The sequence below is a fragment of the Aethalodelphis obliquidens genome, unplaced genomic scaffold (genome assembly GCF_003676395.1).
Source record: "Aethalodelphis obliquidens isolate GAN/ISIS:26980383/991018 unplaced genomic scaffold, ASM367639v1 scaffold11, whole genome shotgun sequence".
NCBI classification, from domain to species: domain Eukaryota; kingdom Metazoa; phylum Chordata; class Mammalia; order Artiodactyla; family Delphinidae; genus Aethalodelphis; species Aethalodelphis obliquidens.
The window spans coordinates 11,476,108-11,491,870 of NW_020837955.1; the positions used below are offsets into that span (position 1 = coordinate 11,476,108).

Here is a 15,763-nt window from a genome sequence, read left to right on the forward strand (position 1 = left end):
GCTGCTCTGCAATACACTTTCCATGTTTTTATGAGAAAATCCATCCGGAGAGCAAAAACTTCAATCAGTCAAATATTAAAATATAGGATTCATAATTCACCAAAGAGTATGAGTACTATAAGCCAGGACCTGCATTAAAAAAAAAAAAAAGGCCAAGTATTACTCAAAAGCTTACAAACTGCAAAACGTTAAGTACACGCTAAAACTCCATTAGATTCCCAACTCGATCAGTTTATATAACTCAGAAGGTGGAAAAACTTGGAATCTGGGCCTAAAACAACACTGACTTATTTTCATCCAAGTTACGCTACAAGGGAAAAAAATGTGAAGTTTGAAAACTTTCCTTTCCAAAGCCAGATTTAGACAAACTGAAGGAAAAAGGAAAGAGATGCTGTGAATCCAGCCCACTGTAGCTTCACAATGACCTATTTTGCCCATTTCAAGTAGAGTCCTCTTTCCTGTTCTTCAAACAGCATCTCCTTAGCTGGTCAGATCAAAGTCAATCTGAATCCCACGTGGCCCGGCTTATGCCAGATTCACAAACCATGCTGGTATTGTATAAACTTCCATGCCTGCATGACCTTGGTCACAAGGACTGGCAGTCAAGTCAGCCTGACCAGTGTACAGGAAATACGTGATCACCAGTAGAAACAGCCACTTAGAAGTACACACTTTACTCAAGGTGGGAGGGAATCATCAGAGCGCAAGGCATGGGTCACTCTCGCATAAATATGCATGACTGTTACTGTTCGATCCACCTGGCTGTGCACCTGAATTGCTAGGGCTGAAGCTGGCTTCCATATGGGCTGAGGATGCCAGCACCATCGACTTAACACAGCTTCAGAGCCATGTGGCCAATCGCCTGTCCAACATCTGCAGCTGGCTGCTGTCCCTGCCTTTGCCCCAGAGGCCTCTGCCAACAGTGGTATAGTGTAGCTGTGCTCACTGCCCGGGAGATGCCAGCTCCTCTCCCTGGCCCCAGCCCCACCACAAGACGTAAGACTGTTAGTTGGCAGTACCAGGAGCAGCTCCTTGGTTCAGAACCAGGCAGGGGTAGAAGACTCAGGGTAGGTAGACATTTTTTTTTGTAGCTCCAGTAACAGCAACTTTGGACATGGGCTATTCTCCCAGGAGGCAATGAAGGAGGTGATGCTAAGCACATCTACCATCATAAAAGTTTGCCCTGCCCAACTTACCTTCCTAGCTGCCACATTCCCAGTCCCATGCTCAAGGAAGCAGAGCTAAACCATTTGCTTCTTTTATTTTTTATTAAGCAGTCAGGGATTCTAAGGCCACTACCATTAGGATGGCCTATGTCACAGCAAGGGGTTAAAAGATGAACGGAACCAATCAGATTCCCTCTCTCTGGACTCCAACTAGAAATATGAAAACAATTTGCCCACTGGAAGCACAAACAGAGAGGAGCACACATGCAGAGAAGAGCTGAGTCATGATAATGTGGAACATTACAATGAAGAACTAATAGCTCCCACTGTTCAAATCCTCGCAGCCTGCCACCCCCTAGCACAGTCTCCATGACACCTGGTTGTGTCACAGTTCCTATTTTTGGGCTTTCCTTGTCACTCATAACTACTTCCCCAATTTGAAGGAGCACAAGAGAACCCTCTGATCCTCATGTCCAGAAATGGTGTGGTATCACCCCAGAGGCAAAATCCCATGGTTAAGCTATAGCTAAAGGGCAGCTCAGACCTATAGCCTCAGCCTAAACCAGCTCTTTGGAAATACCCCAGCTATGTCAGTGTGGCCAACAGAATAGAAGAATTCAGGAAAAAGCCAAGGATCACTTTCATTTTTAAATAGCTATGAAAGTGTGCCATGGGTCATATAGCTTAAGTTGCTAATTTTTAAATAAAATCCAGCCCTGTAAATAACAGCATAATTTATCAGATTATATAGTTTAAACCTATCTTCCTTTCCCACAAATTATACACCCTAGCAAAACAAAAATTATTTTCTTGGTAATTCACCAGGTAAAATAGTATAAACTATTAGTCTTCCCAGTTCAAGTCTGTCTAATAAGAGCTGTGTGCTCCTAGGAAAAGACACATCACCTCTCTGAGTCTTAGGTTAAAATAAAGGTTGGGGCTTCCCTGGTGGCGCAGTGGTTGAGAGTCCGCCTGCTGATGCAGGGGACATGGGTTCGTGCCCCGGTCCAGGAAGATCCCACATGCTGCGGAGCGGCTGGGCCTGTGAGCCATGGCCGCTGGGCCTGCGCGTCCGGAGCACACGCAACGGGAGAGGCCACAACAGTGAGAGGCCCGCGTACCGCAAAAAAAAAAAAAGGTTGAATTAGAATGAGACGATCTTTAGGGCAACTCTAAAATTTGATGGACTCTACAAGTAATGAGCTCATCATTTGCAAAGATAAAATTCATCCATTAACAAACATCTGAGGGCTAGCCGTTGATGCAGGTACTGAGTATAGAGCAGTGAACAAAACATAAAAATCCCTGTTCTCATAAAACTTACATTCCAATCTGGAAAGCAGAAAAACACATATAATTTTTTTCAGGTTGTGATAAAATAGGTACTCTGAGGAAAAATAAAATGAGGGTAAGAGGTACAGAGAGTAAGAGGGTAGGGGGCTGCTATGTGAGATGAGGAAGTCAAGAAAGGTCTCCCTGTGAAGGTGTCATTTGAGCAGAGGTCTGTCTAAGGGAAGAGAGGAGTGGTCCATTCAGAAATTTGGGGGAAGATGGTTTTAGACAAAAGGAAGTACTAAGCCCCTGAGAAGCCTTAGTTTACCTCAAGGAATAGCAAAGGAGTCAGTGTGGCCAGAGAAGGTAAGGCAGAGAAGGACAGAAGATGATGTCAAAGAACACCCAGGACTTGACCGATGAGACCCAAGAGGAAAAGGTTTAAATGTTTCATGTACAAGATTCATATCGATGTGGTTCCTGGCTTCTGCAGGGGTCCATTATATTCCAAACACGTAGGCAAAAAGGTAAGTCCACAAATGTAATGTACCATTTATCTGACTCGGAAAATGTGCTGCAGATGTCCAAATTAGCATAAACTTCACAAAGAAAATTGCTTTGGGAAGCCATGTGATATCAAATTCGGAGTCATTAGGATTTTCATTTCTTTTAACTCTGGTTAAGCTTCTGCTGCAAATTTATCCTAAAGAAAATACTATGAAAGGAAAACCACACACAAAAGGATATATTAACAGAAGCATTATTTATAATAGCCTACATAACCAACAAGCAAGTAAATTATGGTGCAGCAGTAGGTTAGGCAGCCACTTAAAAACTATGAAAATTAAGCAGAAACTTGGGAGGAAGGAGAATGGAAAACTGTATCTCTGCTATTATTACACTCCCACAAAAAAAGATATATACGAATAAAGACTGGAGGGAAACAAAACTGATGATGGTTGGCTCCACTAGGGAGGCAGGATTATTCTCATTGCTTATAATATAACACTTGTTCACTGTGGCCAGATTGCTTTGTTCTGCTTCTACTACTTCATTAAAATATTAAGGCCTAGAATTAGGATAACAATAGAAATTACTATGATCATGTACTTGACAAGAGGGCCACATGCAACTCTATTCCATGAAGAACTTCTCAATAACGCTGTGATATCTGAAGGTGCTGACTATTCTTGCTTGAAGCTTCTTTCCTTGCACCTCCATAGCCACAGACATACCCCCAGTCCTTCACTCACCTGCATCTCCACTGCAATGTCCTCTTTTTCTTTCTGGTTCCTGACAAAACTTACTTGTTAATGGCTTTTCGTTTTCTTTTCCCTCCACGCTATAAAGATGACTGACAAGAGATGTGTACCTCCAGCTCCAGACTCTTTTCCGAAACTCCCTAGCCACAATTCCAACTGCCCATTAGGAATTTCCTCTCAGATAAGATGTGAGGACATACCAAACTCTACAGATCTTCAAACATTTCAACACTACACCAAACTGGTTTTCCCTCTGCTGACTCCCTCACATTCAATAGTGTCACGATTCTCCCGTTCAGTGGAAGGAATTTTAGCACAACCCTGCCATCAAATCTATCACCATCATGATTTAATCTATCAGTAAGACCACTGGTCCCTTTCTCCCTTCATTCTAGTAATACCTCAATGCTACTATCTTAGGAGTTCATGGTCCTTATTACTTCTTAAGAGCTTGATTACAGAAAACAGGTAAACGGTTTTGCTGACCCTGGCTAAAAAACCAAAACCAAATACTAAACCTAACCTCTCCCTTGCTTAAAAAAAAAAAGAAAAAAAAAAGTCTTGAATGATATCTGAGCTCTAAGAAAGTATCCTATGTGCACTGTCTCATTTAATCCTCATAAACCCAGAAGTGGTATTATTGTTTCCATTTTGTAGATTAAAAAAAAAGAGAGAGGGCTTCCCTGGTGGCGCAGTGGTTGAGAGTCCACCTGCCGATGCAGGGGACACGGGTTCGTGCCCCGGTCCGGGAAGATCCCACATGCCGCTGAGTGGCTGGGCCTGTGAGTCATGGCCGCTGAGCCTGCGCGACTGGAGCCTGCGCTCCGCAACGGGAGAGGCCACAACAGTGAGAGGCCCGCGTACGGCAAAAAAAAGAGAGAGACAGGACTTCCCTGGTGGCACAGTGGTTAGGAATCCGCCTGCCAGTGCAGGGGACACAGGTTCGAGCCCTGGTCTGGGAAGATCTCACAGGCCACGGAGCAACTAAGCCCGTGCACCACAACTACTGAGCCTGCGCTCTAGAGCCCGCGAGCCACAACTACTGAGCCCGAGTGCCACAACTACCGAAGCCCATGCGCCTAGAGCCCATGCTCTGCAACAAGAGAAGCCACCCAATGAGAAGCCTGCGAACCGCAATAAGTGTAGCCCCCGCTCGCCGCAACTAGAGAAAGCCTGCGTGCAGCAACAAAGACCCAAGGCAGCCAAAAATAAAAATAAATAAATTAAAAAAATTTTTTTTAAAAAGAGACAGAGAGAGGGAGAGAGATTTAGGAAGATTAATAATCACCCCAAAGATACAGCAATGGCAAGCAGTGGAACAGGAATTCAACCCAGGCAGCTGACTCCAGAGCCTGTACTCTTTACTACCTACTATAAACATAGTGATGTTGATTAGTATTTTGTATGAATGCAGGATTTGGTTCATGCGCTAACATTTGGGAGAACCTCCCTCCCCAGGACTCACAACTCCAACTCTACTATTCCAGAAGTAAAAAGCATGAGAATGCAATCTCAGGAAACTTCCTCAATATTTTGATTAGAGTTGAATTTCTTTTCATCATCAAGAACCAAAGGCAGAAAACACAAAGGAAGACTTTGCTTCAGCTTTATCAATAGCTATTTGAAAGTTTGTTTGTTTTTTTGCGGTACGTGGGCCTCACACTATTGTGGCCTCTCCTGTTGCAGAGCACAGACTCCGGACGCACAGGCTCAGCGGCCATGGTTCACGGGCCTAGCCGCTCCACGTAATGTGGGATCTTCCCGGACCGGGGCACGAACCCATGTCCCTTGCATCGGCAGGCGGACTCTCAACCACTGCGCCACCAGGGAAGCCCCAATTTGAAAGTATTTTAAACTGATATTTCTATTTGACCCAACTCTATTCTGTCTCTACCCCAAAGACAAACACCACACAAATGCCTTTGTATCTACTCTCTCTCGGGGACTAGAGCAATTCAGGGAAGGGAAAATAATCGTACTTTTTTTTCAAGACTTTCTTTTCACGTCATGTTCTCCACCCTCACAACATTCCAACCATACTTCCTTCATTTCTTCAAAGGTAATAAAGCCCTTTTCATACTCACTATTTCCCATATGGTACTCCTCTGCTTGGAACTTGCTTCCCTACGCTTTCTAGTTAACTCCTCAATTTTCAGGTCTACTTAATCGCTATTTTCTCAAAGAAGCTCTCTCCATATACCCAATGCAAATCGATGTCCCCCTTTTAGAGTCACCGCACTCTCCATTTTTTCCTTTAGAGAACTATTATAGTTTATAATTGTGGTATATTGTGACTATTTGACTTCTTTTAATTTTCCCCACAGGACTCTAAGTTCAGGAGGTCTGAGAATATATCATGACACGATCTGATTTCCATGCCTTCTTTTGCCTCCAGGTTCTCAGAGGTGCTCTGGAGAACACCAAGCAATTACCTGTTTGTGGCCCACAGACAAATGATCCAGAGGGCTCTGCATATCCTCAAAGAGTTGATCAAATGCCTTAGTGGCTTTGTGCTGGAGAGAACCCCAGTCTCCATCACCTCCCACTCTGCTGGCCCAACAACACTTAAGGGGACAGCTGACGTGCTTGGTCACTGTTTCTCTACATGGATATTAAGTTCTCCACAGTCCACTGAAATGGCCATGGTTTTACAAACCGTACTCCACATCTGTACACGTATACCTGCTGGATACATGAATGGTTCTGTTTATTTCATTAGGCATACACTTTCTGAGAAATAGACAGGAGGACTCAGTAGTGAATGGTTCATATTTTCCTCTTATTTACACATAAGCCTAAAGCATACAGCCAAAGGAATGGTGCCTTATGGCCAAGCTGAGGTGACCTAAGAAAACTATAATCGGCAAGAGGGGGATTACCAAAAAAGCACTGACCTGAATTAAAACCTAAGGAATTTAAGGAAAAATAGAAACAGCATGAGGAGGTATTATTAAGAAGGCACAGAACAGTTTGGGATGAACTACTTAGATGTTCCCAATGTTCAAAGCAATGGGCATGGATTCTCAAAGTTACTTCAATCTTGGAATAACACCAAATTTCTTTAGGTCCTTCCAAACTAGGTCAACCTTCAGACTTTAGCTGAGAGCAAAACACAACAGGAGCCAACAGTATAATTATTTCTCCTACTTGACCCCAAAATCACCAGAAAGGCAATCTGCTCTCGGAGGATGCAAGCCTGAGGACCAGAATCAGGAGATCCAGATTCTCTTCTTGGCCTGGCTCTCCCTAGTCCATCTCAACACTTAACCTCAGCTATAAAATAAGGGCACTTTCTCTAACGTTCTACAATTCTCTATTATTGTGCTGTTACATAGGAGTGGTACCAAAACCACGGAGTTCATAGAGCTGCTAAACTCTATACTGCTCATACCAACCCAAATGTTCTCTCTTCAACTCTCAGAAACAAATTTAAGTAGGATATTGTAGAGAAGACATATGCACAGAAAAGGCAAACAAGAATAATGGTGGTCCAGAATCCATTAGGCATAAGGTATGACTAGAGATGGGAAAATATGTAGCTTGGAAAAGAGAAGACTTAAAGAGAAACTGACAGTTCTTTAAGTACTGAGAAATATATGTCACAATAATGACTCAGTTTTACTTTATCGAACACAACTGACCATTGGGTAAAGACTGCATGACCATATATGTTTATCTTCATTTTTACTTTTTACAATGACCACCTTCAATAGAAGAACAAAATTTAATAATTAGGTAGGTCTGCAAATACATAGACTTCCTCTGAAATAAACTGCCTCCTTTGTCGCTGGATGTCTCAGAAGCTAAATGAACAATTCTCCGGGCTGTTTGAGAACAGGAGTCAATAAACTTTTTGCAGAGGGATTTGAGGGCCACGTACAGTCTCTGTTACCTATTCTTCTGTGTGTGTGTGTCCACAACCCTTAAAAATATAAAAACCATGCTTAGCTCACAGGCCAAAGATAGTTTGCTGACTCGTGTTCTGCAGGTGTGCTGTCCAATAAATATGAGTCACATATGTAATTTAAAATTTTCCAATATCTACATTTAAAAAGTTAAAAAGAAACAGGAGAAGTTAATTTTAATATACTTTCTTTAATCCAAAATATCCAAAAAACTATCATTCTAACATGTAAACAAAATTACTAATAAAATTCTTTACCTTTTTTTAAAACTAAGTCTTTGAAATTCAGTGTAGGGAAACAGAAGAGATGATCTTCCAACCAATACTTAATTCTAATGACTCAAATCAATGAGGAAAAAATGGAACTGTCAATAAATGACTGCTGGGACAACTGGCATGATACCGGGAAAAATAAAGCTGGATCCTTTTTTGTGACTTACTCCATTATAAATTCCAGAGGGAAATGAGATGTCAATGTAACAAAGTAAAATAATAAATTCAAATGGCCAGTAAGAGAAAAAAATGCCAAAAAAGACGTTATTTTAACCACCAGATTGGCAAAGATCAAAAGAGAGCCATATCGCTAGACCCTCAATAAAACAAAGTTTTACGAATCAGGTACTATTACTGGGAACATAAATGTGTATGACCTTTGTTAAGGGCAGCTTGGCAGTACGTATAAATATGTACCTCACTTCTGGAAATTCACCCTAAGAGGTAATTAGAAAAAAGCAAAAAAAATGAAGGCACAAGGATATTCACTGAAGCATCATCTATGAGAAAAAACAACTGAAAGCAACTTAAATGACCATCACTAGGACTGATTAAATAAAACAAGGTCATTAAGGATAATATAGGTTTCTTACAGAAAGATGTTGACATTGCTGGGGGGGAAATGCAGGTTATTAAACAGCATATATAGTGTGATCCCATTTATGTAAAATTTTAAATTTCATATAAATGTATATATTCATAAAGAGATATAAGAAGGATATTTAATAAAATGTATACAGTGATTATCTCTGACAGAGGTAGATTTGGGATAATTTTCTTTGGACATGACCATAGATGTGCTTATCTTCATTTTTATTTTTTACAATGATCACCTGACACCTTTTATCCCAGAATCATTTTTATAACCTTCTCAGAATGATGATTTTTTTTCAACTAGTACTCTTAGAAATATCTTTTATACATGTCATTTTACAGAGTGTGTTACATGCACCACAGTGTGGTGAATACATTCTTTCACTGAAATAACACTGCCTTCATTCACACGTGCAGCTAGTACTCTCAGGAACATCTTCTTATACATGTGACTTTACAGAGTGTATTACAAGCAGCACAGTGTGGTGAACTCATTCATTCACTGAAATACTATTATTCTGATTCAACAAACCATTAGCATTCTTAAAAACATGTTTTAAACATGTTTCTTTAGTGTTATACATGCACCACAAAGTGAATACATTCCTTCACTGAAATAATCAGCATGATGATCTTTATCTTTTTTGACTAACATAAAACTTAATTTTAAAAATTATTGGAGAAGATTAACAGAAGAATGTTAAAAGCAAACAAACAGCCTTATATTATTTTTCATAGGCTATAAAGAGAGTGGGGAGAAGTACAGGTGACAAATCTAATAAACCAGACATAAAAGGAAGCTCCTGCCTTTCCTAGGTTAAGCTATAATTTGACTCCTATACAAGGCCCAGGAAGGACAAGTATTTTGACTCCATCTTCTTGTGGTGAGTACTGTTATACAATAATACACATCAAAACCCAATTCCTTAGAGATGAAGGACATCCTTGAAACATACAGAACATAACACAAGAAGAAAACTTTCTCTTTAACTCAAAACACTCTTCAATATAAATCTAGGAACATATGTAGAATTAATATCACCAGAAAAGTTCCCTAGATTCCACAAAAATGACAAACTATAAACAAAGTGATATATTTTCATGCCCTCATAAACTAAGAAAAAAGCCTATCAAAAATAAGGGAAAGGGCTTCCCTGGTGGCGCAGTGGTTGAGAGTCCGCCTGCCGATGCAGGGGACACGGGTTCGTGCCCCAGTCCGGGAAGATCCCACATACCGCAGAGCGGCTGGGCCCGTGAGCCACGGCCGCTGAGCCTGCGCGTCTGGAGCCTGTGCTCCGCAACGGGAGAGGCCACAACAGTGAGAGGCCTGCGTACTGCAAAAGAAACCAAACAAACAAAAAAAATAATAAGGGAAGTTTGGGGCTTCCCTGGTGGCGCAGTGGTTGAGAGTCCGCCTGCTGATGCAGGGGACACAGGTTCGTGCCCAGGTCTGGGAAGATCCCACATGCCACGGAGCGGCTGGGCCCGTGAGCCATGGCCGCTGCGCCTGCGCATCCGGAGCCTGTGCTCCACACGAGAGAGGCCACAACAGTGAGAGGCCCGCGTACCGCAAAAAAAATAATAATAATAAGGGAAGCAAGGTCATGTACAGAGTCCTTTGTTAGTGTGCCCTCTACCTGTTAAAAGGCTAAGTCACTTAAGATACAGACATGGATAAAAGCAATTTTATATAATGTCATTCTTCAGTCACTAGCTTTCCCAAGTTTGGGGTTTATAAGATCTATAAAACCATAGGGCTATAGGCTACTAATAAAATTTGACTCAAAACGATCTTTTCTTTTCCATTGCTGACATTCCTCAAAGCCCTAGATCTCTTCTCTCAGTTAATGAAAAGTTAGCCAAGGCTCATTCACAATAAACTCACAGGATCTCACTGTCAATAAAAGTAGATGCCACGAAACAGTCAGTGGGCTCCTAGGAGAATAGTCTCCAAGTGGAAACAGTAAAATATGAAAAGATGATCAACATTAAAATGTTTTCTTAATTGGGGGGAAAGTCAACAGCTGTTTTCAGAGTTAAAAGGCTGCCTTTTATTGAATTATCATGTTAGCTCTCCAACAGGCAGGCAGTGCAGACATTTTAAGCGCATTACCTTTAGGAGGAAAATACGACTTGCTTTCAGCTTTGTGAGGCCAGTCTACGACGAGAGGTCCAAACCTGCGAAAGCTGGCAGTGATCTCATCTACAAAACAAAGAAGGACTCTTAGCAGAAGAGAAAATAATACTGCAAACAGAATAGCATAAAATATGTCTTTTTATTTTAAAATGTTTTTTCTTTTTTAATATATTTATTTATTTTATTTTTGGCTGCGTTGGGTCTTTGTTGCTGCACGCGGGCTTTCTCTATTTGCGGTGAGCGAGGGTTACTCTTCGTTGCGGTGCGCAGGCTTCCCATTGCGGTGGCTCCTCTTGTTGTGGAGCACGGGCTCTAGGGCGTGCCGGCTTCAGTAGTTGTAGCATGCGGGCTCAGTAATTGTGGCACACAAGCTTAGTTGCTCCGCGGCATGTGGGATCTTCCCAGACCAGGGCTCGAACCCGTGTCCCCTGCATTGGCAGGCAGATTCTTAACCACTGCGCCACCAGGGAAGTCCTATTTTAAAACATTTTGAGAGCTATATTCTAAAGCATTTTTACAGAAGTCAAACTTACTAAGTGAAACACCATTGTATTTCAACAATGCAGAATGTGTTTCTAACTATAATTCACTTCCCTTCTTCACTTCCAATAAACCTGATATAAAGAATTTGGAAGGAAAAAAATCTGACATTAGCTAAGGTGACCTCTCTGTCAAGTAAAAAGGAGATTCTAAAAATAGGAATGTTCTCTGTTTTTAGAAAAAGAGGCAAAAATACACAAAATATTTAAAATACACTTCCACTTGTGTGGTAAAATAATCTCTAAGATTATTAATCTTAGATTATTATTAAGATTGTTTTAGAAATATTATTCCTTTGGTGAGGAGTAGGGACAATAAGTAGGTAATTCTATTTAGGGATAAGAAAAAGCTAAAGCCAATGGTCTCTTTCTCTCATACATACTTACTACACAGCCTATGAAGAAAATGTTTCAAAAGTTATAGCTTAACAAATTTATCTTTCCCTTCTGACTTTTGACTCAAAGCAGAAGGTTATAACTAAGCTCCTAATCAGGTTTAAATTGCCACTCTCTCAGCCATGATCAAAAGCTTGGTCTTAAAGAAAAATCCAATCCACGGATGAGATTAACACTAGTAGAAGAATAGTTTAGAGGAAAATGTACAACCTTAAAGCAGTAAGCCTAAAGTAAAACTATTTTTAGAGACTATTCTTCTCTCATTATGAAAAAAAGAAAATCATGATAAATCAGAGAAATATCACAGCTTAAATAATACTGGCAAAACAATTCTGCTTTAACAATGTTTTTATAGCAGATCCAAAGCCTACTAGAATTAGAGCCACTGTTATTTCCCTTGAGGTAACTTTGTCACAATTCTATTTCATTTGTCCATTCAACAAATAGTTATTGACAACCTACTATATGTTGGCTGGCTTTAGGCATAAGTGAAACAGATTGGCAGTATCTCAAAAATGTTATTAGGAAATATTCCAATAAGTCTTCATTCTTTTAAAGGCAAGAGGGGGTGTTTCATTAATAGGTATCTACATTAAAATATGAGATGGTATGGTGTGATGGATAGGAGCACAAGCTCTGGAATCAGACTGATTTTGATTCCAGCTGCACCATTAGCTGCATAACCCTGGATAAGCTGTTTCTCTCTGATCCTTAGTTTCCTCACCCACAAAACAGAGCTGGGAGGAGACGCCTTACAGGGTAGCTATGGAGATTAAACAAGATAATGTAAAGCACCTGGCACAACAATGGGCTTGTGGTACGAGTTTCATACATATTAGCTCTCATTATTATTTAAAATGTATCCCCAAACAAATAACTAGGAAATGGGAAGTTGTTTGAAGACTGCTATGTATGAAGAGCAGACCTAAAGTGCACAATCTCTCACTTCTCCATCTATCAAATATCCTCAACTCCTGACACCAAGATATGAACGTCCTGAAGCTGCCTTCAAGAAGAGAGGTAGGGTCAAATCACACAAATAACAAACCTGGCCTTTATAAAGTCATTATAAAGTGAGTGCATTGTACCTTCATCGATATCAGGGGGAAGGCCTCCAACAAACACCTTTCTAGAGTAGCGTTCTACTCGCTCCCCATTTTGACAGCGAGTGGGAGAACTTAAGCCGGATGACAAGGACTGATCGCCGTGACTGTCGTCCAGGAAGGCATCTTCAAAGGGAAAGAGAGAAGATCGACCTGAAACAAATGTGGGAGTTTCTATGGTTAAAATTATTTTCCTGGACAACACATGCTTTATTAGGAGTTGAAGCACAGAGTGAAGCATTCCAAAAAATATATCCTGAGCTGTGACTTTTTCAATAGAATAAGCAACTGCAGGTTACCAGGTCTAGACAAGTTTATAGTATCATTTTTGTGTAAAGGTATGTACAGCACAGAAACAACTCGATCGATATTAAGGAAGAAGTGTCAAAAATTGCAGCTGTTTTCGCTGCTAAAAAAATTACTACGTTTTACTCATACAGTCCCTATCACTGCTGCTAAAAGTATTCAGCAGCTGTTTTTCCTTTCCCCAGGGTTTCCTTAAAATAAATGGAAAAGTAATCTTTATTGACAGATTTTGATTGTTCTTTATGGTGATTTCAGAGGTTCATGTCTAAAGACTGGGTCTGATAGCTGATGGAATATTAAACTGATGACAGAGGCTGATAACTTCTCTGATAGCAGTACTAAAAATGATCAAGTTTTCCTTGCCATTCCAAGCTACTCCAATTTAGAAATAAACATCCACAATAAAAAAGGGTGGGGCAAGTAAATGAAGACATGTAAATTAAGATATGGGAGTATAGATGTAGATGTGGTTATGACATCTTTATTAATCTAAGCTGTATTTTATATCACTCAAAAAAACGATGTCTATTGTTAACTCTATAGCCAAATAAAGTCTGTAGAGTAAAGGCCCGACCCACTCCACATAAATATAAATATAAATAGCCCTAATATAATATAATATAATATAATAATTATACAATATAATATAATATATAATTATATATATATAATTATATATATAATTATATATATAAATATATATATAATTATATAATATAAATAGCCCTAGAAAAATACTGAACATTAATTCTTCTGTAAAAAAGCTACTAATATAACTCTGTTTATTTTATGAACAACCCAGGTGGTATAAGAAAGGCACTGTTTTGATGTTGAGAGTTAATAAGTAAAAGGACCAAAGAATTTTTTGTTCAGCTCTTCCCAGCTTAGCTACAAAGAAACAGACTAAAATTTGTCACCTCGTGTTACCTAGCATTTTTAGCCTGGCAAGGACAAACAATAGACAGTAAATTCTCATCCCCTGATGTCTGTTTTGTTCATTGGGGGTAAAAGAACTAGATCTGCAGCAACTATAGGCAAAACGAGCTTCCCCAAAACATCCAGAGATGTTCTCCCACGGCTGTCGGATTTGCTTTTCACATAGTCCACGCTCAGTGAATTATGTGCCTAGGCCTACTCACACACCCAAATCAGCATTTCTCACATTATGTTCCTATCCCTGCCTCTTACCCTCAACACTAGTAACATGAGATGCTCAGAAAACAAAAGCTGGTGGTGGCGGGGGAGGGATTGGGAGAACTAAATAATATTGGAAAATACTGCACACCTTATGCCCTTCCCAGAGATTCACAAGCCATATTAGAATACAAAGACTGGAAGAAAAAAAAAAAGAATACAAAGACTGGGAAAAGTTCTGCAGTAAAATCACTTAATCTAACATTACTTGGATTTAAGATAAAGGAAACTTTAACATACATGTATAACTCAGTGGAAAACACTTGAAGAAATGTTTATCCACATTCCAGGAACAGGATAGATAGTTATTTGGATGTCGCTGCCAAAGAAATCAAGTCTGGTGAGAGATAGGCAAGCACATAATTATAAAATAGAGAAATACTAAGAGAAGACTTTACCAAGTGACACAATGGCACAATTTACTGCTCTACAGAAAAAGAGTGAGGGGTGGGGAGGGCTTTATAGTGATTTCACAGGAGGACAATTTTAAGCAGAATCTTGTGGGAATGGGAGTTTCTAAGGTGAAGAATAAGAATCCACAGAGAAAGAACTTTCAAAACAGCTCTTATCTTTCCCTCCAAACCTGTGCCTCTATCATCCCCTGCAATCTCAATAAAAATGACTATTATCCACACTCAATTCAATCTCGAAATCTAGGAGTCATCCCTGACATCCCTTTCCTTCATATTCCACATCTAATCCATCTCTCACTAAATCCTACCAACTCAAGCTACAAAATAATTCTTCAATCCATTTAGTTCTCTCCACCTTCAGTCCTAACACCCTGGTCCAGACTGCCATCATCTCTCCCCTGAACAGCCTAATGAGTCTATACAACAACCTATTTAGTCTACTGATTTCTACCTTGTACCCCACAATGCTTTCTCTATAAAACAGCCAAAGTCACCATTTTCAAATATTAATCTGAACATGTAACTACACTCTTCACCCCATTCTTAAAACCCCTCACCCCTTATTTGGATAAAGTACAAAAACACTGTAAACTGTAAGGCCTCTGCCTACCTCTCCTTCATCATAGTTGCTGCCTCTCCCTCTGGTTCACTAACCTCCAATCACCCAGACCTCTTTAGAAATTTCTGATTATTCCTCCCTGCTTCAGGCCCTAAGGACAAGGTGTTCCCCCTACCCAAAACAAACACCCTCCTCTCAACTCCCCAGTTTTCTAGTTAATTCCTATTAATTCTTCAGGTCTAAGCTGAAAAGTCATTGAAACTCAGGTAGAACTTTCCTGACCTTCTAGATTAGATTAGATGCCCATTTCTATCCACTCACAGCACTTTTCCTAACATTTTTTCCTCAATTACCATTATGCTATCATACGGGTTTTCATTTGGTATCTCGTTTCCCAACCCCGTGAAACTGTAAGCTCTATTAGGACAAGGATCAATTTAATCTTGTTCACCACTGTATCTTCATGTCCTAATAAGGGCACATAAAATAGGTATTCAGTAAGTGTTAAAAGCGAGGCAGTAGAAAAGAAAGGAAAACAGTATGTGCAAATAAATGCTGGCACACAACATACAGGTGTGAGGACGGCAAGAGATGGGATCCTGTTCCTAGGAAATTGAGACCTTTTCTCCTCCTTCTGTTTGTTCA

At 40.2% G+C, this 15,763-nt stretch overlaps 1 protein-coding gene across 5 annotated transcripts in view; it reads right to left on the bottom strand.

The window, feature by feature from the left end:
- CPEB3 (cytoplasmic polyadenylation element binding protein 3) overlaps nt 1-15,763 on the bottom strand; it is a 174,167-nt gene that overhangs the window by 54,127 nt on the left and 104,277 nt on the right. For 3 of the 5 annotated variants that reach the window (XM_027112039.1, XM_027112037.1, XM_027112038.1), the window contains exons 5-6: nt 12,632-12,799; nt 10,585-10,674 (exon numbers count right to left, since the gene is read on the bottom strand). In XM_027112039.1, the coding sequence (XP_026967840.1) occupies nt 10,585-10,674; nt 12,632-12,799 (258 nt within the window). The remainder of the gene's footprint in view (nt 1-10,584; nt 10,675-12,631; nt 12,800-15,763) is intronic. The other 2 variants (XM_027112040.1, XM_027112041.1) reach the window with 1 other exon arrangement.